Source organism: Pagrus major, chromosome 7, assembly GCF_040436345.1.
Source record: "Pagrus major chromosome 7, Pma_NU_1.0".
Taxonomy (NCBI): Eukaryota; Metazoa; Chordata; class Actinopteri; order Spariformes; family Sparidae; genus Pagrus; species Pagrus major.
In genome coordinates, this window is record NC_133221.1 from 9648385 (window position 1) to 9675357 (window position 26973).

General features: G+C 40.3%; 1 protein-coding gene across 1 annotated transcript; it reads right to left on the reverse strand.

Annotated features, from left to right (window-relative positions):
• LOC141000228 (chemokine-like protein TAFA-1) lies at positions 1-25176 on the reverse strand. The gene is made up of 4 exons (XM_073470887.1): positions 25035-25176; positions 3099-3239; positions 225-349; positions 1-33 (listed from the first exon to the last, which is right to left on the reverse strand). The coding sequence occupies exons 1-4, from the start codon at positions 25174-25176 to the stop codon at positions 1-3; spliced, it is 441 nt and encodes a 146-aa protein (XP_073326988.1).
• Between the last annotated feature and the right edge of the window lie 1797 nt (positions 25177-26973).

Consider the following 26973-nt stretch of genomic DNA (forward strand, 5'->3'; position numbering starts at 1 on the left):
TTAATATGTTGATGTTGTGTATGGCTGAGTGTTCTGACAAGAGGAAGAAGAAGGAAATTGAGGGGTTAGAACTTGGTGTTAACAAGTGCAATTTGCAGCGAAATTCAATCTCAATAAGCATGCTGTTTTGTTGGTGCCACAGCGAGCGTCGCAGCGCTGTGTATTTCCCTCCCACTGTTCCGCTATAACTTCTTGTTTCCAGCGGTCAAGAGAGGTTATCTTACCCTTGTGGTTTTGATCTTGTTGCCGGCGTAGCACATCCAGCCTGAGTTGTCAGGGAGCGTCTTGCATTCCTCTCCCTCCAGGCAAGGCTCCATCTCACACCACCACTTCCCAATTACTATGGATGCTACAGGCAACAAAGAAAAAAGAGATGGTGATGCAGGTAACTTTCAACCTAACACAGTGCAAAACCAGATAGCAGAGCTGACAGTTAACGGATAGATGACCGTTCGGCAGGGGGTGTAGAATTATAATCGTGTGCCGTGTCAAAGGTGGCGGCAGGTAACTTGGCTGTACGTGTCTCCTGTGATTCAGAGAACTTGTTGCGTATCACAGTATGGCTTCTTTAATAGCTACAGATATATTTCAGTGTTAATTTCGTTAATGAAAACTATGATAATAAATGTTCTTCAACTACCTTTTTTTCTTGACAAAGACGAGATGACGTTGAGCTAAAAATAGATGTTTGGTAATAAAAACTACGACAAAATGCATGTCCAGTTTTTGTTGACGAATGATGAAGGAAAGACTTTTTTTCCCCACAATTGTGCGTTTAGACTGTCAGAATATAAACAATACATCCCTGTCATGGACTGACATGTGCAGCATTCCCACAATACCAGGTGATGCCTACCAAACTGACAGTGAGTTAGTGACAACATGATAGCTTTTGGTCGACAAAAAGGACAGAACTGATGTATGGACACACACTTTTTATAATGTGGCATGAATAGAAAACACAATGTAGTAAAGGGGGACTGAGGGGCGACCTGTTGCTACGGGACTCCCTAAAAAACGTAATATGTCGCCCAGATGGGCGTAGCAGTGCACGCTTCAGCGAGCTCCATGTGTGCTGATATTTTGCCCTGTGAGAAAGTTTTCTGCTGGAAGACTTTTAGGTCTTCTGTGTCTATTTAGAGTTTTGTTTTATGGCTTTTTTACTATTGGACTCTGTGAATTTATTGTTTTCAGGTATTTAAAATAATATTTTCACAATAAAATTAATAAATCAGCCTTCATTTTTTGCTTCAAACAGGATAGGAGCAGCAATCATCATCAAAAATAAAACAGATTTCTGTTTCAAGTTAAAATTATCTCTCTTTTTTTAATCTCTGTTACATCACTTGTAAAATTACAAGTGATCAGACACCCAATGGGAGCTGATGAGAATGTGCACACAACACTTTGTGTTTAGGGAGCCCCGTGTTGCTGCAGATTAACTGGGAAGAATACAAACAACCTGAGGAGACACTTGACGTCGTACCACCCTGCTATTAATGCCACAGTGATTCTAACTTACTGTAAATCCCAGTGTTAACTAAGCACATATATTTGCCAACGTTATGTCAGTGTTACTGGGCAGTTAGCTGCGTCAACTTGTGGCAAATTTCCAAGCAAACCACGTTGGCTCAGCCTGTCTCCGCTAAAATAATGAATGAGGGAGTCTGGCCTCCAGGCTAACGTTGGCTGGGTTAATGTGTTTGCTAAAGTGAAGTCGCTAACTTTAAAGCTTGTTAGTGAAACATGCAGGGCTTTACAATTAACATTATGACTTGTCGGGGACAAGTAAACGTTTTGGTTGGACAAATGAATTCATCATACGGTCCTGAAGTGCAACATACGGAGAAAATGTGTCTAAATGTGCATCACGTGTTTCTAAGATGACACAGCATGCGTTGTGTATGATTTCTGAGCAAACTTATTTTTTTACATTAATAGACAAATTGTTTCAGCCCTAGAGGGATTTTAATTATAGTATTTGTTAGCATATCTTACGCAACAGCCTGATCAAACTGTCTGACATATTGGTGAAGACATCTGCAAACATGAAGCTGCTGATTATGCAGCGACTCATTAGTCTAATTAAATGAGTTTATGGAGAGAAAACATTTTGATTACAAGGGGACAAAAATGTATGAGTTTCGTCAGCTACAACTATAAAGGATAAAAACGACTAGAATGTGATTAAAACTAATAAGCATTCATCTAAAGAACAAGACTAAACCTAAAATAGCTGCCAAAGTGAACACTGTTACACATGAATGCAGAGGGTTGGACTGAGGCATTTTATTGAGTGAGTAGATCGGTAGGTGTGACTGTGGCTTGACTTAAAAGCACGCCACATATCTGCCATCAGGGGAGAAAATTGCCTTAAATACAGGGTAAGTAGACAGTAAATGGTTGTAATGTGCGACAGAGGAAAAGAGTCTGTCAGAGCTGACATCGAGAGACCTCAAATACCCCCTGTCTGCCCAGAGATTGCAGTAATATTAGCAAAAGGATTTAAGATAAAAGCTGCAGGTGAGAGGTTTTCCCAAAGCCAGTATATGTTTTCGTTCAGTCCGACTTGTGCAAGAAATCTGTTTCTTACAAAGCATTGTAGACGTTTGTCAAGCATGAATACATGAAATATCGACAAGGTGCATCGACAACAGCCATTTTCCTCCGCAGCTCTTTGCTTTATGTTAGCCTTAATTTCTCGACTCTCCCCCGAGGTGTGATACATTCAGCGTTTGCATTTGACGGTATGCCGTTGGAGTAAAGCTTACCCCTGCAGATACCTTCTGCCGTCTGTCAGCAACCGTATTTGAATGTGACATTATCCCAGGTAATGTTAATCTTATCTGGGACAAGGCATTACATGGGTGACTTAAGCTTTTATTTGAATAAATCTCTGTATCTTTACAAAACAGAGCAGTTTTGCCTGACAGGATTTTTTTATTTTCACATCATACAGTACATGTTTAGTTGAGTTAAATCTAAGAATCTGAGAGTCTTTTCCTGCAGTGCAAGCGATTTCGAAGCGTATATCTTATCACATGCAACCTCAGTAGTAAAACCTGATATTTTACCCTTTTTTCGGCTCAAATACTCACCGTCGACACATGAAGGTCTGTTTCTGGTGGTTCCAGCCACCTTCCCTGGCAGACAGGAACACTTGACTGTCTGTGACCGCTCCTCTATACGATTCTTATTACAGCATCTGTGAGCAGCAATTACTTCACATGTGCCCCCCTCTGATAAGGAAAGAAGAAGAAGAAAAAACAGAAAAGAAAAGACATTAAGTCTACATCTCAGGGGGGATCAGACAGAGCCACTTTTTGCTCTCTGAAAACATCTTCACACGTCACTGTATGGACATTTTCTCCGGCTAAAGATAGACGGTCGTCAGTGGTGGGAAGTAACTAAGTACATTTAGTGAATACTTTTCCATTTATGCTACTTACTTACATATACTATACATTTACTTTACTGCATTTCAGAAAGAAATATAGTACTTTTAACTCCACTAACTCCAAGCTGGAACGATTAGTCGATGAATCATTATTTCGAAAATGTAGTGAAAACTTTAATGATACTTTAACGATAATTATCTGCTTCTCATGATCGATGCTAATTAGATAACTGATTGTTTCACAGATAGATAGATAGATAGATAGAGGATAGAAGGAGATCTCACATATGATAACCATCGTTAGAGATTAAACCAGTGGTTCCCGGCCTTTCCAGTTTATAACCCCTTATCAAAAAACAGTGTTTGCTGTTGGGGCGCCTTGAAACGTTTTCCCCCAAGGAGGCATTTTCCATCTGAACTTCTCAAATGGTTTCATTTGATTAGATAAACACACAGTATGTGATTTCCATTGCTCGAGGTCTCACAATCAAAACAATAACTAAAGACATACGCTACTCAAAATTAGTGAGGGATATTGGGATATTTTAGTGTTTCACTTGATTGTTTATTCTGTGACATAGCTGAATTTTGATTTTGCGTTTTGTGAATATTTTTGGACACATTTCATTTGACTTTTGAGTCATATCCACGCACACTCGTATAGGCACCCATATCCCAATATCCCTTACTAATTTCGAGAAGTGTGTAGTGTTAAAACAACAACCACTGCCGAGTTTCAACTTTTATTTTCGTTAAATTTATACACATTATGTCATATTAGACTCATGAAATAACCATGCGTAACGTTAACGCACTTTCTGACATATAATCTGGTATTTGCCTGGAAGTTATAGCAGCTACATGTTTACGAGGTAATGGATTACAGTTTTATTCACAATACGTCTATACACATTATGTCATTTCATACGAATGAAATAGGCACAAGTAACATTAGCCAACGTAACATTACTCATTCTCAGATGGAAGTTATAGCAACTACGGGGTGTAAAGGGGATATGACACCATTGACAATCAACCAAAAGTAACACACTGTTGCCTTGAATGAAATGACAGATTTCTCTGGGTTTGAACATATTTGGAAACATTTGGGATGATGTTAGTATACATTTGACCTATTATCCAATATATCCCAAAAAAGTGAAGATTGGAGAGAAGTTCAAAACATTGAAACAAAGGTTTTTCTCCCATAAAGAATCTCACAACCCCTCAGACTTATCTTAGAGAGAGCCACTGAACTGAACTACCAAATGGAAGTAGCTTGTTGTCAACACACTACAACAGTAAAACGCTCCTTACACATTGATGCATTAGTACAATGTCAGATAGATCAATATCTCTCACAGTGGAAATTCTATGGCCAAATTTTACTTTGTTACTGTAAGCACATTTAACTGATAACACTTCAGTAGGGTTTTGAATGAAGGACTGTTATTTGAAGAGGAGTCTTTTCATTGTAATACTTCCCCCACCACTGACTGATTCATGGTTCAGTTTCTAATTTTGAATAATTGAAAACAAATCTCAAAGGTGCCTTAATGGCTTGTATCTCATGCCTAATCTAAAACGTCCATAAATTCTTTATACTCGCAGGTTTATTTTAAAGAGGAAAATAACGATAAAACATCACACGAGTTTGCTGTAAACAAGAATAATTGTGCTTTACATGCTTTTGAGCAAGTGAGGACGCTGCAGCTCGTTGAATGTGAAATGATGATGAAGAGTTGAGTGTGAGAGCGGGCAGAAAAACAGACATCTTGTCGCAGGAGGGGAGACCTGCTTCAGGGTTATCATGAATATGAACAGTGTCTCCACCATGCAATTATCACCAAACGGCCGCCTGTGCCCTGAAGCATGAGAGGACTGGACCGAGCGGACGCGACCCACCTCAACCGCTGGCCTCTCCCACCCACTGCGCTCAGACTCTCCACATATGAGAGGTGTGCGGCAAAGGACCATCTGACAATTACACCCGTCAGCATGACACAAGATCAAGGAGGTTGTAGAGAGAAAGAGCGGAGAGAGGGGGCAAAAGTATCCAGTATTTTGCCAGCAAAGTGATTTGAAGTAATGTTTGACAATGAGCTGTGGGTATGTGGAATGTGGCTTGATTTGCATATATCACTTTACTACATTTGAATTTTTCGGTTTGTGAGGCAGTCCCGATCCAGAGCAACCTTTTACAACAGACATGGACCCAATAGAGTTCAGAAAACCGTCATTAAAAAAGTCAGTAAATTAGTCTTGATATCAGCATTCCCCTATTAAACTTTAAAAGCAGTATATAAACAATACACACAATAGTTGTAAGCAGATTTTTATATGATAAAAAGCACAATGCCTCTTTCATACTGATTTCTGTTATTTGCACACAAAGTGCCCAACGCTCAGAGGTTTACAAGACAGCAAAAGTACAGTTCCAGCAAACATTTCAGTAAAAAATATGTTCTTTTGCAACTCGGTTAAACAAACAAAATCTACTACAATTAAAAAGTACAGTTTTCATAACTAATTAGCCAAAAGAAATCAGCATAAATAGAGGACATTTTAGTAAAAAAAAGTGCATCCCTTGTGTACAGAAGCCCTGAGGGGCAAGTGAGACATTTTTTGTGGGGTTTGCTGAATCTGATTTAAATTATTTTCTCTCCTGTGTTTATGACTTGTGATCTGGTGGGGAAAAAAAAGTTTTTGCCAGGATAATCTTTCTAAGTTCCTTAATTTTTCTTCCATCTTTGAAAACATGTGAGAAAAAAGATTTTTCAGGGGGGAAAATTAATGCATGAAACCAAGTACCTTTTTTTTTTCATGTGTGGAAGTGAGTGGAAAACAATTAGTTTTTTTGTGAAACCCCTGTGGGCTGTTCTTTTTTGAAAAGCACGCTTTGTTTGTAAAATGTCAGAAATAGTAGCAGTATATTGATGACTTGTTTTATCAGTCCAAAACTCAAGGACGTCAACTTTACTGTCATATGTACAGAAGAAAAGCAATGACTTAACAACAATCGATCGATAGTCGAAATTGTTGCTGATCAACTTCTTCATTAAAAAGTTGTAAAAAAATACATGATTATGATTTATTATGTGTTCTTTCACAAAAGTAAAGGTAAAGTTCCAGCTTTAAATCTCAAATCTCAACAGATCATTTGGTGTGGTCACAGCAATTTTCAGTTGATATTGCTGCACATTATATAGATTATTTTTCCAGCACGCAACTTGAAACCGGCCGAACGAAGCCATTAAATGGTTGAAATTCTAAAAACGACGGAGAGAGAAGGATAGAGAGAGTTGTGTGTCAATTTCTGGATATAATTGAGCCATCATGTGAGCGCCTGAGGGGATTAATCAACACGGCCCCACTTGACCTGCTGGATAGAAGTAGATCAGTGGCCTCATCTCACACTTGATTCTCTCATTTCTAACACGTTGCTTTATAGACGAAGAAAAAAGATCATCATCTTCTTTTATGAGCGTTTAAACCTCAGGAGAAGTCAGAATTAGATTGCGATCAGGTTGTTTGCACTTCATTTAGGATTCAGAGTTTTACTCCTGAGTGCTTATAAAGTAAATGTGCAAGTGCCTGATTTTAAATCTGCTGCGGTAACTGACAAGTATTAATTAAACACAGAACTAATGTCAAGTTGTGATTGGGTAAGTGAGTTTTAATAAACTAAATTAACAGCCAGATTTCAGTACAGGGGCAGGAAAAAATAATCGAGAAAGCTTGTCTTTTTCCTGCTTCTTGCCAAGTGGGTTGAGTTTTCTTGGGGTTATCATGACCCCTGGCCCTGTATTTCAGAAAACATCAACAGCCTTTGGTTTAAATGAAAAATATCCAGATCTTGTAGCCGGTCTGGGAGAATGTTGCCGGCTGTCTGATGCACTCAACAAAAGGGCATGTCTGCACAACGTTAATCGTGATGTACTAGTGGAAGCAGTGGGGCATCATTTGAAAACAACAGCCCACAGGGGTTTGTTCTTCTTAATGCATCTCCTTAATTGCATAAGACAGCCCCAGATTTCCTCTTTGATCTTTTAAAAACACACTACTCAACAGAATTAACTTGCATTGCTCGTTGCTCGCAAACGGCGCAAAGAATCGGGATACTCTATATTTGGAAATCATCACCTCAGAAGAATACATTAAAATCAAATAAAAATGCAAATCAGTGTGGTATTTCCAGCTGGCAGGTGTAGTGGGTACCTTTAAACAAAAGCTATGCAACACTGATGAGCACTCTTCAAGTTCACCCATGGTTTCAGCCTGTGAGAACAACACGCTGCATGCTCCCAGACCCCATCTTTGCATTATAAATATTTCAGACAGAGACGGAGAATAACATGGCTGGAGATGAACGCTCTCATCAGGTAGAAGGCTGGAGCCATGCAAGGGTATAATTGTTTTCTGTATTTCCATTTCCCCCCATTATTAGCGACTAGGAACAAAGTCAGTCTCCCAAATGACAAACAGCTTCAGGCTGTGAGTGCATGTGTGTGGGTTGGTGTGTGTGCTTGTGTTGTCTCTGCAGCTACAGATTGATTGACAGGTAACAAGGGTCAGACTGAAATTGTCATTTGTGGGATCAGAGGTCACGCGGGAGCAGAGGGTCTCAACTGGAACTGCCCTGTTTTTGTTGCCATGCTCTGTGCTCCTGTCTCTTCATTACTCTGAGCTGGGAAACGAGGTGACCACCTACAACCTGCACACAACAGGGCACGGCTCATTTTTAGGTCTGGAGAAGCTGGAAAAGTCATAACTTTGTGCGATATGAGGTGGAGGTTCTGTTGTGTTTTCTAGGATTAATTGTTCCTTGTTTCCTTGGTCGGTTCTAGCTTAAGAAAAAAAATTTGTGCAGTGTGCCTCCTCTCTGCAAACCACGGACATATTGCAACTTTACTTTAGGTTACATTTTCAACGCTGTGCTTATGATCCAGTTAGGTTTCAGGAACAAAATCCATTTTAGGAAAAGATCATGTTTGGCTTAAAATACCTGCTTTGGTTGTCACAAACATGGCTGGAAATGTGCCAAGGTCAAACACACTGGAAACATCCTGACTTCTCATCAAAAAGATTCTGTTTTTGTGGCCAGAAACACAGCCGGGGTCTCCTTGACAATTTGCAGTTGTGTCACGCTTACAAATGTTACAAAAGGCCTGGGTGATATCCAAACTGAGAGGTTAATACGCTTTTCAATTTTCTTTCTGCTGCAGCACATACAACAATTTCAAAAAACAAATAATACTAAAAACACAAACAATAAAATTAGAAGTTTAATGTAAAGAAGGAATTGCACACATGACAGTATAGCCTACAATATTAGGTGCAGCTTGTCTGTCATTGGTTCCCTTCCCACTCCCGAGTGCTAGCCAGGTGAGAAATAACACTGTAATAAATTAAAAATAGTTACTGTCGGATGAAGAATCACACATCTGATTGATATTCAATACTGTAAAGAATATCACATATGATGGCAAATATTATAATATTCGACAATATCTAGTTTCGTCCCAAGTCTACTGGTCACTGGCTCGGCAATTCAATCAAACCGAACCAATATCAAACTCAACAGCCCTGCACCACTCCAAATTTTAAACCAGGCATAACCTCTTAACCATAGCTCACCAAAACTAGGATCCACACCTAAATAGATTTCTTTTAGATCCATGCATTATTTCCTGAGAAATGAACAAGGATGTCAGAAAACAGTCTATCTTGCAATGTTAAAGAAAGTGAGAATAGTTTCCTGAACACATCCCTTTATCCTGAACCACACCAAAAGTTAATGCAGTCTGTGCTGGGCTCAGACTCATACTTCATCCAAGTTTCATGGAAACAAAAGGTGGCGGAGGTAGAAACACGAACAGCTCAAGTGTGATTGTTAGACTAAACCAGTGGTGCTCGAAGTGGGTCCTTGAGACAGTTCCAGCAAAAAGGAGAAAAAATTATGTATAACTCTCAAACAAGAGTAACACAATGACAGAATGTATGAGTATGGTCCATTGGATTTATACACTTTTTGTAGTAAAACATTTAAAGTTCTTACAAAATCTTATGAAAAAGGGTCTGTGGTCTGATATTTAGGGTAAATGGGGTTTTAGTTCAGGCGTTCTTAACCTGAAAAAGTTTGAGAACCACTGGATTAATGTTACATTATATAAAATATTTAATTAAGCTCCACCTCTAAAACAAAACACTATGAAAGGGGCCATTATGCATAATGAGTACTTTTACTTTTCATGCATGATATAGCACATAATGCTGATGTTTTTTTGTGTTCTTTCTATTATTACTGTAGCAATGGTTCAATGGAAAGCAAGTTAAGTACATTCACTCAAGTACTTTACTTAAGTACAAATTTGAGGTACTTGTACCATACCTGAGTGTTTCCATTTCATGATACTTAATGCTTCTTCTTCATTACATTTCAAATAGTGCTCTAAGATTTCTCTCGAAATATTATGCTCCCTGCAAAAGTCTCCTTCTTATCAAGTCATTTTACTTTATATTTTAGTCCTAAACCCTTTATTTTACTTTTTAGTCTTGTGATTTCCTGTTTTATTTTGTGAGGTTCATTGCCATGTGTTATGGTTCACTTTCCGCTTCCTCCCTTTGTCTGTTTCCCCGCCCTTTTTGAGTACACCTGTGTCTCATTAGCTAATCACCCCCTGTGTATTTAAGCCAGTGTTTGGGTTAGTCCCTTTGTTGCCCGGTCCGGTCTCCTCATCGCATTTTCCTGCATTTGCTTCCTAATTCCTTGTGTTATTCTGGTTTCTACTTTAATTTTTTTCTGCTCTTTGATTTCTCCCATTTGTTGTCTACCTTTTGTTGTTCGTGTTTTGGATTTTAGCTCCCTTTTATTTTCAGTCTGCCTGCCTCTGTGTCTGTCTCGGCCCCCTTTGTGCCAATTTAATTAATAAATTAATTTCATGTATCAATTAAAACACATCTTTGATTATTCTAGTGCAACAACATCCCTTCAAGAACAGTCAGTTCAGTAGACAGGTTCATTTAAAATTTAAAGGTTTGAATTAACTGGTTGAAATACTAAAATCTTACAGATTTATTCACTTGTTATATGAAAATAAGATTTTTTAAGACCAAGTTATAGTCAGAATAGTCTTTTTATGAGTCTGAGTTTTGCACTGTTTGAGGTGCCCAACAGTGTATAACAAAGTCTATATACTCTGGAACCTGGCAGTGTCCTTCAGAATTGGCTTGACAATGCACATAGTGCTCACTTGTACTGTTATGCCATCCGCCTCCATTGAGTTTCATGAAATTCTTCTGCGTGATACATCCAACCTCCTGAAGCCTCCTCTTCATCCTCAGGCGACCCGCTCACCAGATATCCTTCACAAAAAGAAGCTCCAATCTTGACCGCTTCCAACAGAAAAATGCTACTTAAACAGTAATATTATTCTAATAAAATAATTTCCAAGCAATCCTTGGAGAAATGCTCAAAAACTGTATTCAGAAACTGTTCCTCTTAACGAGCAATCGGGACTTCTGTAAGGTTGTGATGTCACCGCCCTCAGCCATGCTCCAAACACGGCTGTGGTTGCAAAAACACTGGCAGAGCTGATGCAGAAACACGGTGGGCGGAGCCTGCTCAGGCCTGTGAGAGCTGACCAATCAGTGCAGACTGGGCTTTTTTTTGGGGAGTGGGAGTTTTAAAGAGCCAGGCGCTGAAATGGAGCCCCCGAAATATGGGACCTTTAAATTGATATTGTAAAGTTTGCTGAAAAATACTTACATAATACTTTTTTTTTTTTACATATTTCATTGCACTTCTTGTCTGTGTTGGCTTTAAAGATTAGGTTCTTTCATCTTTTGATTAATATGTTTTACTTTTAATTCAACATGTGCAAGTCCACGATAACTGGGCAAACTCCATCTGCTGGCCTTAATATGATAATGATATAAAGCCCCAGACCTTTGTCTATGAAACAGACTGAGTGGTGAGATTGATTTCATGACCCCACCGCCGCTGTATATATTTTACTGGTAGAAAAACAACAATTTAACTCGTAAACGCAGAGTGCGAAGAAGCTCTCAGCCGTGAGTAAAGTGGAAATATGACAAATAAAACTTGCAGTGAGCTTGTTTTCTCAACTGCTGTTTTTCAAGGTCACAAATGCATAAAGCTTTAGTGCAGTCATTATATACTGTGAACTGTACAGCAGGCCTGTTTCATGATGTTCTCATCCCCTGAAGCTATAGCAAGCCGTCAGACTCTTTTGTGTTACTGTTCAACTTTTTGAGCAGAAACAGAAATGTAATCACGGAGTTTCACTTTAAAGGACTGATAGCTGCTGTCGCATAGCAACAGGGGTTGTATGCCCATTTTTGTTTTACAAACTTTTATTCTTTTTCTGTCTTTTACATAAAATATAATATCTGATATCACTGAACTCATCTTGAACCCATTTTCTAGTCTATCTGGGACTTCTAGTCTGCTCTAATTAATTATATTCTTTCTTCTTTATGTCTGAAAATCAAGATGTAACAGTGTATTGACAATTTCTGTAAAATAAATTTAACACCCAGAGTAAAATGGCTTTTTTTGAAACCTAACTAACCCAGTGGCACTCTACCCAACTTCCCTCAGATGGACCTGCTTTGTTCAAGTAAATCACGTGGAAATTTGGCGGCGCACTTAACTGTAATGCTATTATCTACACAAATGACAACACCTGGCATGAGCAGTGTCTCAGCTGCTGCATGGAGAGCGAGGAGTGCCGCTGAGTCGACGGTCGACGGCCCAATGAGTCACGCTGGAAAGCCAACGACACTGCATCAAAATCCGATGAGTTATGGACAGCAAGGCTGGATGAAGGCGAATGCCGTCAAATCGTGCGTGACATGAACGTGTATGGTGTCAATTCTGAATTTCTGCGGATCCGCGGTTCTGCCTGCCTAATGAATGTGAGCACAGTTCATGTGGGACCAGTAAATGGTTCTTCAAACGTGATGAAACAGCCATTCCGCAGAGGAAAATGGCCAGTCTATCTCAATAGAAATGTCAGTATGCAATAAGTATGCAATGACTCGCTGTCTACTGTAATGAGCCCAGACTGTGTGGTTGTCTCTGGAGACGCCGATAGCAACTATACTGTCTGAATGGCAACACTCCGCTGCCCTCTGTTCCACACAGTGTGTACATGAAAAAAATACTCTCTGTAACTCTGCATTGTGCAATTCTGAACATGGCCTAACATTTGTATAAAACCTAATAATCCAAGTGAAATATAAGTTTAACGAATGCAGCGTGTGAGTGGAAGGATAGCAGTGAGAGCAGTCACTGTCACACTCCATATATAAACCAACTGGAAAGCCTAGGGGACTCAATTTAGCAGGTAACCTGTCTCTCCTGGGGCTTTGGATTCCAGTGATTGGCAGCAAGTGACACTAGCGTACTGAATGCACGCGCTCAACTACACATTTAAGTGCTGTGTGACGATATATATTGATAACCGAGTGACAACTAAATAACTAAATAGACTCAATAAGTCCCTGCAAACTCAGAGTCTGTATTACCTGTGGTTAATTATTTTGTAGTTTAAAAGTCATTTATAAGAGACAGCAGGCCCTGATCTCTAAACCATGGCAGTCCGTGTTGTCGAGCAGCACGCCTGTCACCTTTTAATGGGAAATGCATTCAAGGTGACCCATAATAGGCTCCACTTTCTGTGTGCACGCTCTCTGCAGACATCGAAGCCAGCAGGCTACAGCAGTTCTGTCTGTGACAGGAAATGGGAGCGGCAGATTAGAGAATGTCAAATTAATGCAGATGGAAGACAGTGAGAGGCAGAAAAACATGTGACTGCATGGTGTCAAATTGAGTGACTATTTTGTTTCCCTGCCTTCTGTGAGAACATCTGAAGTCCCTGTAGTACTGTTGTTATTCTAGACATAAATGCTGGGGTGAAAGTGAGTGACATATTGCTCGATGAACTGCGAGACAAATGTTTCAGGGCTGAAGAAAATGCAGGACTTGCGTGTTGTTGTAAAAGATGTTAAAAGACGCTCGGGAAAACTTGGGAATTTCAAATGTTTTGAGAATTAACAGCGTTCTAAAAAGGTGTCAGCACGTGAGGATATTTTTTTTTACTTAACAAACTCAATTTGATTGATGTGCATGTTCTAAGTTTACACTTGCGTGTGCATGTGCTTGCTGGAGAGAAAAATCAAAACAATTTGCAAGCAAATAAATCTACGAATTGCTACCCTGAAAAAAACACTGCCCATGACAAACAAAAACAGAGAAAATCATGAAATATGGCTGGCGGATCTGACAGGGTGTCGCACGAGGAGGCCGAAAAATTGGTCCTGTGCAGTGGGCCAAAGATGGGTGATACTTTATTGAAATGCAAAATGACTCCTTGCAGAGCAGAGCTGGTGTTGTTTTAAGATGCATGAAAACTGCATGGAACAGAGGAAGCAGCGAGTACTAGGGAATGGGTTTCCCATTTGCATGTGAGCCTCAAAGCCTGTCGTCTCTGTTGTCACACACAACACAGGCCCAGGACACTGCAAGACGGGCCCTGATCAAGGGCATTAAATGCTTTTCTGACTCTCAGCGAGCAGGACCCGCACATGAAAAACGCCAGTGGTTATTTGGTTTATACGGTGGAGATGTGTGGCTTGTCGAGCATGACAGCGACGTACTGTACAACAGCAATCACACGGCAGCTTTCATGTCCATTAAACACACGTAAACAAAGCGAATGCACTCTATCTCCGTTATCCTTTTCTAGGACACGTTAACTCCTCGTTTCTTTTGAAAACGTGCAAACAGAAAGGGTACAATATAAAAATATGTCTTCTCTCTGTCAGTTAGATGTCATTCATTTTTAAATGTCAAGCTGTCCCTGTCCTTTATTCTTGCCCCGTCTCCCCAACTGGCAAATGTCCAGAGCTGGTGTTTCATACGGTTAGATCGCCTGCTCTGATGAAAGACTTATATTCAGGGAGAACAAAAGGAAGCAGAGATAGACTCGAGTCAGAGAGCCTTTAGAGAACAGCTGCTCGCCTCTGATGTGACGGCTGGCCCTCTCAATGCCGGCCAGATAATCTCTGCAGTGTGACTGCAATATGTAAACTGTGTAATAATGCATAATATAACGGCTAAATGACCTTCCATGCCGTATAACATGTACTCCGAAGGGAACGACGATGATGATTGCGCAACACCTGCAAGCTGAAATCTTTGTGATGGTTCTTTACTTATTCAGTCAGACACAACAGAGTAGATTGCGTCACATGATCGCCATTTTCATCACGTCTCACCGCAATCAAGGAAGGTATAGAGCACGTGCCGCTGTATGGATAAATATTTTCAGAACCTATACAACATGATTGAATTAGATATTAGGTGTGTTTACTCTACAGACTGCCTCATTCAGTTAAAGGACACAGTTACAGATCCTAGAAATCACATATTGCTTTGTATTTTAATTTGATTCCATCTCGTGGCAGATCATGAAATGTTTCAGTCAATCCTTTCATCATGTTGTTCATATTTGACTTTTCCCCCCCCCCCCCCCTCTTTCGTCGCCCATTCTCATACATGCCTACTCCAGTCTAACCAGGAAAGGTAATTGGATCTGTAGTGTAAATATGCCAGAAGACTTGTGGCACACCGAGGAGATATTAGAGCAGAAAAAAGCTGCAATAGCGTCTGATAAACCCAATATTAATTACTTTGCTTATTTCTCCTACTACCCTCCGCCTTGGAACCAATTAGTAAGTTGAGATGCTTCTTCTGCTTTAATGAGGTCTAAGTAATGATAATGAATTTCATATTCCTGCCAAGCATTTAAAATAGGCAAGTGGAACCACAAAGACAACGCCATACGAAATGATCTGTCAAGCATAATTCCCATGTCTTTCACTGAGAAAATCAAAAATGAGGAATGAGGTCCCTTTGTCACCACTACAAATACAGAAGGGGATTTAATAGAGGTAGTTTTTCTTCACACTGTCGCCGTTCAGGGATGGCGGGGCGTTAGTCACATGAAATCACTCAGAATCCCCACAGACCCAGTTTTAACTGGATTTAAATAAAGTATGTGTCTCACAACTGGGTCACCAAATCTTCAAAATCACATCGAAATTCCACCACGAATGGCCAGCAGTGAAGTGACAAAAACCCTGTTCATCGTCTAAAGAGCAGGGAGAGCCTGAGGGCTGCCACACCTTGAAAATGCTTAACGATAAGCCAGAGAGGGACAGAAGCACCCTGTGACCAACTCGTAACATCTCTGCACTCCCATGTAAGGTTGGTTAACATGAAAATGAAACAGCAGGGTGGTCTTTTACCCTGGCAGGGAGCATCTCCATCCTCAATCCCCAGTAAACATAAGAAAAGAAGGTCTGAACTCTCTGACGTGAGATTAGGAGACAGAGGGGACACAAAGCTATCATTATTTTTTACCAGCAGACTTTTTCATGGGGAATATGTTGTATTAAAAGAGGAACAGTGCTCACACATGAACCCACACAGGCTTGTGCAGCCACTGGCATCAGCAATTAGTGTGAAGTGTGCCGATGGTGGGATCCTCCTCCATTGTGAGGGCTTGTTTTTATTCTCTGGCATGGGAACAAAAGATAAAAGGTTGGATTGATATTTTTTCCATGTTATTTATCAAGAGAAATTGGAAGTGCTGTCACTGTGTCGGGTACAACAGGGTGTGACTCCAAATAGGGCAACCCATGGCTAAAAAATAATGAGTTCAGTTGTGGTGCTGCACAGTGCTTTAGATTAGGTGTGTTCACTTTCCTATCATTGTACAATTTGGGGGCAGGGCCTGTTTCCCCAATGGGTCCCAGAGTCAGAGGGTGATAGGTTGCAGACTTGTTAGCATTGTTAATTAGACCTGCAGGGTACAGACCCAGCATTCCTGGACCAGAACGTCTGTATGAAGTGACTCGTGAGGAATGTTAAAATGATCACAAAGAGACGCGAAACACGACAGAGATGAAAAACCAAATGCAAAATGAGACGTAAAATGACAGACAAAAAAGAGGCAACCAAAATGACCACAAAGAGAGACATCGATCACAGAAAAACACAACGAACACACAAAACTAACAACAGAGATGCAAAATGACCACAAAGAAAGAGAAACTCCTCAAAAAAAGATGCAAAACGACAACAAAAAAAAAACGCAAAATAGAAAAAGAGCAGCCCGTCCTCATCAGAAAAACAACCATATAGGTCGACTATGAAAGCAGCTTATTGAGACAGTCTTAGGCAGTGACCTCTATCAGCTGTATAAGTTATTATGGCTGCAGAGGAGGAAGTGGGAAGAAGTAGTATAAAGCGTGAAAAGTCAGTATAGGAAGGAGGTCGGGGACGGATGGTTGGGTTAAACAAGTACAGGACTTTCATTCAGGAGACTGCTGTTTGTCTGAAGTGTGAAATCAGAAGTCAAATGTTATTTTAACTTACTTATGCTACATACATAACATACTGTAAGTTGCTTAGGTAATGTAGGTATATTTGTAATTACAGGAGTAACATGGGGATTTTGACCCAAGCCACACTGTTTTCCTAAACCTTACCAAGTAGTTTTAGTGCCTAAACTTAACCAAACTGCGACCGTACGACAAAGTTCTGGTAGGGCTTTTCGCTTTCGCTGTTGTTTCTGTAACTATACCGGAATAAGTTTTTTATAATAAGCTTTTTTTGTATCCTGATTACTTAGTCCCGTTACATGTATTCCATTACTCCCCAAGCCTGGCAACGGTCATGTTGTTTTGGGAACAGTGGTATATGTAATTTTGGGAGACACAACAGGTCAAAACAACCATAAAGGGACACAAAATGGATTAATTAAAGTATTGGGTGCTCATTGTCTCATTATCTGTCTACGGGCTCTGGGCTGGTTACAATTTCAAACAGCAGCAGTTCATTGACATTTAAATATTTAAAGTTAATTTACAACAATGAATAAATGACAAACTATTAATAATGTACAGTTTGTTAATGTCAGGAACCGAAGCTTCTCACCGGCAGAACATTTTTACAAATGTGCTTCCCTTCTTTATAACTGTGGCCCTGTCTGCCCCCAGTTTCTAAACCTGCTAATGCAGATGCATAATTCACAGTAATGAGAGTTTCAAAACTGATTACACCTAACATCCCCATCACACATTAATTAATATGAAACATTAATGTGATCCATAAACTCTTTTAAGAAGCCACTGATTCATTTTTCCGCTACAGATAGTTTTAAATGTTCAGCAGGCTCAGAAATGTTGCACAGCATTGTTTGATATTAGCAAAAGCACTTATTTGGCTCTGCAGCTTACACACACACACAACAAAAAAGAGCAGCGTCGGTAATAGCTGAGCTTTGTTTTGGACTATTTCTGGATTAAAGCAAACTGAACGTTTTTTTATCAGGACTCAGGGTTTCAGAGTCAACTATCCTTCAGCTATGTCAGCTGTCACAGCAACATATTTAGAAAACTGCTGCAAACTACAAAACAAAACAAGGGGTCTTAAAATCTTGTTAATGACCCGGAGACGATGCTCAGCTTTTTATACACAACAGAGGCAAAGTGGTTTAAAATGTTCAACTAATAATGCAAAATGTGCTGCTCTCTTCTCAGTGGTTATTAAACAGCAAATGTCTCTTAACTACAAACCTCCTTTATGCGCTGTCTGGATGATTTTCTTTGGCGAAATAATTGGCCAGGGGCTGCAATTCATGGCGGCACTTCTCTAAAATAAATATACTTATTAATTTGGGTCTGAACAATATGTATCCCTCATAAGCGGTTTGGTGCAGGATGCTTAGTTTAGCGCACAAACTGTTTTCAAATCACTCTCTCCAAAATTATTCAAGGGTTATTAATATAACACACCCTACTGACAGTTTACATCATTCAAATTGCAGGAGATTTATTCAAAAGTCTGAATTTGAAACATTAAATTTGGCAGTGTGTCTGTTGTTCACTGTGATGTTGGTCCGTCCAGCTCATACAGCTTTGTTGGTCTTTTTTTAATCCCTAAATGAATACTTCAGCTCCGTAGAGGTCGATATTACACCCTAACTAATTGATGGATTGTATTCAATTAAGCCCTTAAGTCCCCAATATTTCTCACATTATTTGTTTTAACATTTTTCTGGCGTCAGAATGATGAAATTATTGGAAATCCTCTTTTGTTGCCAGTCAGAACCCCAACGGACGGATGGAACGGCAGCCTCGGCTGTTGAGTGCTAAATGGTGACTGTTAGCATCAAGCTAATCTGAGATGGCGACCATTGGTAAACATTGCACCTGCTGAACATCAGCTTTTGCTTTATTGTATTTTAAGAGTGGTTTTCAAGGTATGACAGCAGATAGCAGATAGCAGATACAGACGTGGTCGAAAGTTTCCATACCATTTAGCTTTATACGTTTGAACTTTCTCAAAACTTCCTGACATTTAATCCCCCATGCTTCACGGTTGTGAATGAGTTCTTCAGATTGCAAGCCTCCCTCCTTTTCCTCCTCATTATCAGGGCTCAAGTTTCAATGTTCATGGCTCATTTATTTGACATTTTGAAACACCGGGTTTGCAAAACGAAACAGAGTTTGAGTCGGTGAATCGAGGAGTCTCAGCCTGAAGAATGAAGCTTCTCCGTAGTCAGGTGGTGCAGCAGCTTCTACTTCTGTATCTTTCGCCAAACAGGATATTTCTCTGAAATGTAAGATGTTTGTCTATTTGTTTTTTATTGTGGTTTCCGATCAGTGGCTTCTTCCTCGCATACTGATGTTCATACAGATGAACGAGGTACCTTCAGGCCTTTAGAAATGTCTCCCAAGTATGAATCAGATTCGTGGAGGTCAACACTTCTTTTTCTTTTTCTGATGTCTTGGTTGATATATTTTTATATTTCCCATGCTGTAAAATAAAGATGCACTGAGTTCAAATGTAAGCCTTAAAGCTAAATTTCTTGTTGGTACGATAGCAATACTGAACAAAACTGCAAGATTGAATTGACTCAAATGACGTCACTTAGCCTATCAGAACGTTTTAAAGCCATGACAACATTTTCTTGAAACAACAGTACGACAGTGTTGACGTTATGTCAGAGGCATCCTGTGCTGTAGACATGTTGACTGAAGTTAGCATGCTAACTTAGCTAACTAGCTAATGGTATCTACAGTTTGCAGCAGTTAGCGTTCTTTTGGTGATATGCTGCCCCCTATTTTTTTGGTGTACGAATTCAAGAGGTGACCAATTCTTTCATATAGCACCTTTAAAGGTACAGTCAACTTATTGTATATGGTATAATGAATTATAAGTAAAATAATAAGTCTGTAAAACAATTGATGCATTAATGACTTAGTAGTAGATGCCTGAACAGACTTGCCAGAACTAAAGTTTGTTAACGTGAAATCTGTGGAGTGGTCCCAAAATGAGTTTTAATGACTCGTTCTCCCATTTGGCAACTGATACTATGAATGAATGCGGACACGAGAATAAGAAACGAGTGTGTTTATGTTACTTGTCACAGCGACATTGCGGCGACAGGACTCAAATTTTGTTTTGATGACAGTTGTAGTCTAAAAATGAAGACGTGCCTGATGATGAGGATTATATTGTGCTAGCTCAGAGGTCATTGTCTTGACAGCAAAATAACAGACTGCTCACAGGGGTGTGCACAGTCGTGTCACACTGACCACAAGACAGTGACAATGATTTGTGATGACTGCGCTTGCTAATTTGTGTTTGGTATCTGCCAGTCATTAAGTGCTTACAATGACCTATGTGTAACATAGTTTAACCAATATAAACATGGATACTTTAAAGAGATCGATACAGTCTAAAACTATATATTTCTGGCATCTTTAACTGAGTGGAAAAGACACAAAAACATGTTTTGGGGCCAAGTTTTCAATTAGCGTGTTCTGAAAAGTTTAAAAGCAATGATTTGTGTAAAATAAGTAATTGTTCGAACGCAGGAATGTTTGCAAAACTCTCATCCACATAAGAGTTAAAATAACTGGAAAGAAGTGTAGTTTTTCATTTCCCCCCACTCCACCAAAAACAACCGTGACCTAAACACTGCCATATGTATTGAGCTGTGAACTTTGTCTGCTGTTAACACCCTTTTTATTAATGCTTGGGGATTCTGGCTAAGACAAGCAACAGCTGGTGTAGTCTTGAGAGAGCGAAAGCTGGCTAATTAATTAAGCTGTGGGCCACAGAAATTCATTTTGCATATAAGCGTTGTGACCACAAACCATAGCCCTTGCACAGAATTGGCTGAAAGACTTCAATTAAACATGCTGTTTAAACAAATATCCACAAGCTTAGAGGAGCTCTCTCTTATGAATAATTCATGGCCTGAAAGAGGGAATAAATGGGAAATATTGAAATATGCAAAACCTATTTGTAGCTGTGAGCATACAGTAATAATTAGGGCAGTGATTGTCCATAGATTCATTTACTTAAGAATATATTTTTCTTTCAGGGGTAACCAAGAAACTAGCACAGATAGTTTGCTTCTGGTAAAATATAAGATACTGCACTGGTTGAGCAAGCTTTGCCTCTCAGAGCTACACGAGCCAATAAAGCAAAAATAAAATCACTCTGAAGGCTTTGGAGGAAGTTTTCTGGTGTTTTACAGAGTGGACAGAGGTGCTTCGGCATCATAGTGGCATGTATAACAACATCAGAACAAAGTGGGTTTGCTGAGCTCCAGATGTGGAGAAGGCCTCGGGGCTGAGGCTGCACGCCACTTCCCATTGGCACTGCAGCGGAGCAGCGATGACACTAGTGAGAGCATGGTTGAAAGGAGGGATAGGGGAGGGGAAGAGGAAGATGCATGTCAAAATAATGTGCCTCCAGGATGCATTATATAAGGCTATTAAATTGTCAGTGTCTAAAACAGTGCATGGAGGATACGACCTTTGTTTGTGACAGCCGAAAATCCATTTTTCATGTTTGTTTCATTGTGAGCTTTACCAGTGAGTGGTTTCCTTTGTCGGAGTGCATAGAAAAAAAAGCCCTGATCCTCAGTAAAGCTCCTGAAAGGAAGACAAGAGGGAATTTAATGGTATTTTCACTCTGGAAAGAAATGATACTATAGGTTCTCCAAGTATTAGAAGACCACTGATATACAAGATGCATTCAAGATGCATAACATTGACATTACATAAATGTAGATATCTTAAAGAAGGACTGACAGGGGCTGAGGATTGGACTTAACATCAGCTGCTTCAGAAGATTTTCATTGTAACAGAGGAAGACAATGAAATTGATATCACACAGAGTTAAGTATTTATGACTTAAGTCTGAATTAATTATAATATACAGTGGATCCTTACAAGTGAGTTACTTCTGCCTGTATCCTCAGTTTCAATGCTCTGCATATCTTATCTCATTATGCAAGGTAAGTTACAGCTACACTTTTCACAGCAACCACGAGTTTAGAGACTATCCGCACAGCGTTGAGAATCGATGACCTTTTCGTTATGAACAGTTTGACCCCGCAAAGCTGACAGTTGGTGGGAGTGAGTTCATAAGGGAGCAAGGCCACCCCAGGCAGCCGCTATCTACTCTTTGTCGTACTCTCTGCTAACACCTCCACATGATGCACTGCATCACCAATGGCGCTATTCATTCCACTGGTAATAGACTGCTGCTTGAAAACATTCAATGCACCTTTGTTCTTTCTGCAGTGAGCACATATCATATATTATCATTCTTTAACAAATATAGTGCAAGAGCTCAGACGAGGGGAATTTGCCACAACTGCAGTGCATATTTTCAGGATTTCAGACATAATTAAAGGCCCAGTGTGTAGTTTCATGGCATATACTGGTAAGTATTTATTTGAAAAGCAAATAGAAGTAGAATTGCATTAAAGTTTTTGCTTGCAACTGTAAAAATTGTGCAATATTTTACAGAAGTACAATGAGTTGACAAGGCAGTTCGGCTTGTCTCAGTGTGGTAAAAGAGAAACTTCCAGAGGGAATTCAGAAGTTGTTCAGTTGTATTTTTCTGCTTCAGGAAAATAGGTGTTAGAATATTTCCTCTCTCGACACTTTGTGAGTTTAATTTGTTTACTTATTGAGCGTGTAAAAACCTAGTGAAGTGCGGGAGCCACCTGTGTTTGTATTTGTATAATCTTAGTATCGATATTTCTACCAAACAAGAAAAAAAAGGCCGATGTTGATGTGTTTCTCTCGACCGTGCTGTTGTTATTTGCGCTTTCTTAGCTTAACTTCTCTAGTATAGCTAGCCGGCTATCTTTCTTTCAAGCTTCTGAGGCTGAACACAGCTGAGTTGTGGACGTGTGGTGTGGTGAGGAAGATCCTTTTAAACCTGTTGTGGGGATGTATGTCAGTAGTGACGGGGGGAGACTCTGTGAGATCGGTGGGTCAGACCAACAGTAGGAAGCAACGGTGCCTACTGTAGTATGCTAATGAGAAATTTCTTGCTTTATGGGAACTATGGTGGGACACACTGCCTCAAATTCAAACACATAGTACCTCCGCCCCACACCACAATGTTGTCACTCACAGTGTTTCACCGTAGACATTGTCAAATGCCAATTCAGAAGACATCACCCAACCCTTCACAAGGATTCTTAGTTACAGTTATACAATAATCAAAACAGAATAATGAATTTCCATATCTGCCAGTGGTTGCCCTTAAATCCTACACAGGTCCTTTAAGTTTAATAATCGAAGCAAGTTGGTTGAGCAAGTCGATGTTAAGAACAAATCCTCTGCAGTTTCCTCTGGACATGTTCAGGGGTCGAGAAGCGCATGACCCCAAAAGCAACATCTCTCCCCGGCACATTACGGATGCACGACAAACACAATCTGTTCTGTTTAGTGCACAGTTCACGCTCTTTGCACCAAATAAATACAGCACCTTATGAATCATACCGCAGAGAGCAAAACTGCCTGTACCAGGAAGGCAGAGAACAGCCCTGAGCGTATCTGAGAGAGTGGCAGGCAGCAATCTGTAAGTAGAGCTGTAGGCTGAAAAGCAGGCTGCCTTGTCCGAATCACTGAGCACACACAAGCACCTACTCAAGGGTCATCCAGCTAATGGACTTCTGGACACGCATTCCTTGCAAAAAGACTGGCAATATCTCAGTGCAGGAGTGGAACAGCTGCATATTTGCTGTCAAAAGAAATTATTACTGAGAACACATTTGCGCAGTGAGCAACACAATGCTGCTGATAAATCTGTAATCATCCTGTCCATCCCTTTTCACGCTACAGGTGCTTTTATTTACAACCAATAATTTATTTGCTTGCGTTGAAAGCATACGAAGATCAGGTCACAATTTCCACAAGCTGTTTCCAAAGTCACTCCATGTGATTGACTTTTTCTGAACAACATCCTCCCATAGACCTAAATTTCTATTGGCAAGGACACAACTGATCTCCCGCCCTCTGTAATCTCGATTTCCTCTGGTAATACCACTCACCGTGAACTTGTGGCATTTCGCTGCCTTTAATGATTGGCCCAGTGGTCTGCAACCAATGGCCTTCTTGCCACCAATTCATGACCCGTCAACCCCAATCCTCCCACCAATCCAACAGGCACACAACACACAGCACCGAACAAATGTCCCACTGTCAGAATCAATCCAGACAGGCTTCCCATCCTCCTCTCATAAAACTGGCATCTCATTTATCCAGGAGTGAGGACTAGCCATACTAAGGTAAATGGAATGACAGGGCATTTACACTTTTAGAGGCAGAGAGTCCTGGAGGAGGGGAATTGTTCGCTTTGAACTTGTTTTCTCCAAAAAGGCACCTGAATGAATGCACATTTGAAATATTAATTCCATTTCCCTTTTGTTGACATGAGACCACTTTATAGAAGATGTCCTATTTGCGAGTGTATTTTCTCTCTTGCCTTCAACCCTTTTTTCTCCTCCGATACACATGTGCAGACGTGAGTAATGAAATGAAGGTGTCAGAACAGGAAGTCTTCTGACTCACAATATTGAGAGTATTGAAAAGACCCCTTGCTGATATGCTTGAGGTGCACCGACGCATAGAGGAAAATAACAGACACCGAGGACCCGCACGCTCATGCAGCTACTTCTCCCTTTGAAGTTCTGACAGCATTCGGCTTCCTCTCCTCTGTCGAATCCTGAGATCATAATTATTTACCCTAACCGCAGCTCACATCTGCCTGACGAAAACAAAAGTTCGACCGCAGTGTTACGGTCATACTCTATTCATTGCAATTTCTCTGGGACCACAGACGCACAGATGAAATTGAGAAGGAGCAGTGTAGCATGAATATCAACTGTAATAGCTCAAGAAGAAAAAGTGCAAAGGCGTTCATCGTCTGTCTTTGAATCTCTCACGCTATCAAGGCCGAATCTTAATGAAAAACAGCCATTGTGCGATGCGCTTGCTAAATAATTGGTTGCTAGTCCAACCTAATACATCAGTGGATGCAATGATGATTAATCAAGATGGAAATATAAACCTAGAGCGAAATAAAGAGATGTTTATTTTCTCCAAGCTTGTGACAATCTAATTAAACACATGAGCAACCAAACACAGGGTGCTACGGCGACAGCACGCAGATGTCACTTGAAAACATTTGCTTTGCTTTTTCAGAAATCCGCGGTCCACTCACCGATCATGTGGATGGTGGTCCGCCCAGGCCGCGTCCCAGGATGCTGTTGGATGGTGTCGTAGAAAGTGGCCTGACACAGCTGAATGGCAGTCACACTGACCCAGAGGCACAGGCAGAGCAGCCAGGACATGACAGGACACATCTGCTGAGGACCAGCAGAGGTGGAGTCAAAAAAAATACATCATGTTCTCGACCTATGACCTCAACACACGCACCAACACACATACGCAGTCATGAGCAAGATAAATGAATAAAAGCAAACATTTCAAGATTTGTACAGGGTCTATAATTGGCTCCCCAGTGAAGTCTTTTAGTCATCGGCATTTATCATTAGCATGATTATATAAGTATGAGTTCTTCACTGTTTCGTCTTTCCTAGTTTGCCCTGTCTTGTCCCTGAGCCACAGTGCTGCAAATGTGGAGTGATCCCTGGGGAGTTTTTCCCATGCAGCAGAGATTTCCCCTGACAGGCTGAGTCCCTTCAACTCCTGAGCTGTGCTCCTGCCTCAAAACCAAAAATCAAACTTAAAGAAAGATACGATTTTTTGCGAGCAGCTGGCTGCCAAGGCTTTTCTGTATCTGTCAGAATAATGTGACAGTGACACAGCAGTAATAGGAATCAAAAGCCTTGTAATGTTTCACCACGCTGTTTAGATAAGAAAAAACTGAACAACAGCGAGGAATGCTCCTGGTCATAGGAGAAGAGTGGCTGTGAAGGAAATCTATGAAGGGGAAAATAGAAAATGTTTCAGCCCTGGCATCGTTTCACAACAGTTTTATTCACAGAAGCAAACTGCCAACAAGCATTAGATTATTAATTATCTTTTTCAAGGCATTCATTCATATCATAGTCCAATTATCACATTAATGAGGGACATTTTAATTTAATTCTTTATGGTATGATGACTTTGTCATGATATTGAAAAAAAAACTTTTATCAAACCTCACGAAGGAAAATGTGTGTGCATTGCTGGGGTTATAAATGGTTAAGGTTAGAAATGAAGTGGATGCTGCTCGTGAAATTTCGAGCGAAGAACACTTTTCAGTCCTCTCACATCTGTGAAACACTTCAGATAAAATAAATAGCTGAACGGTGAAATAAACATGTCAATAACTGAAAATAAAATCATATCATGGAACAGAGAAAAAGCATTTTGTTTGTCTGATACAGAGTACAATGATGTGTGCAGATTTTAACCATTCACATTTAAATCCAAACTGAAATTCACAGAGAATGTGTGATTTTCTGGTTTCATGCAAAGAAGCTAAATCTCCTCACAATGACATGATTTATTTTTTGCCCACAGTAGAAAAGAGGAAAAATCTTACCTGAGCAACCCAACAAAGAGTATATAAATATCTCAACAGAGTGACATAAATCCATCCATAATGCTTCTCATGTTGATCCCATCCAATAACTCTGAATTTAGCTCGAGGAGGGAACTCCACTGACTCTGCCTCCCTGCTCCACACTTTGATGGCAACAGTCCGGTGATTCAGAAATGACCGTCAAGCCGGAGTCAGGAAATAGATTTACAGCTCTTTCAATTCCACCTTTGAAATATCACTGCTTCCCCTTGAGGAGCTGCTCCCACTAACACTGAATTCATTTGCCCCTTCGCATTTATAGGCACGTGCGGAGTGCTCCTTAATTAACTGTAGTGGAATCTCTTCTTTCACCGTCTGCATCCTTCCAGTGAGAGGCAGCCTCTGAGCAGCGGCTCTCGCTGAGTCCCCCCTCAGCGAGCTCTAAGAAACAAATGTTCCCGTACAGCCTGGCTCAGTGTAAAGACTGTATCACATGTCTTAAAGCTAGACTGCCTCTGGATTAGATGGCATGGTGGAGCTGCACCTGATTATATGCTTCTTCTGACAAATGCAAATCAGGGGAAAACTGGCATCACTCACGTTGCTGTGACCACATGATTAATAATTATTT

What these genes read in the sequence shown, in the direction of transcription:
- LOC141000228 (XM_073470887.1), bottom strand. Translation starts at nt 25,176, where the DNA reads ATGTGTCCTGTCATGTCCTGGCTGCTCTGCCTGTGCCTCTGGGTCAGT. An exon ending in GACCACCATCCACATGATCG is followed by an intron (nt 3,240 to 25,034) that starts GTGAGTGGACCG and finishes TTTCCTTATCAG; the next exon opens with AGGGGGGCACATGTGAAGTA. An exon ending in CAGACCTTCATGTGTCGACG is followed by an intron (nt 350 to 3,098) that starts GTGAGTATTTGA and finishes TGTTGCCTGTAG; the next exon opens with CATCCATAGTAATTGGGAAG.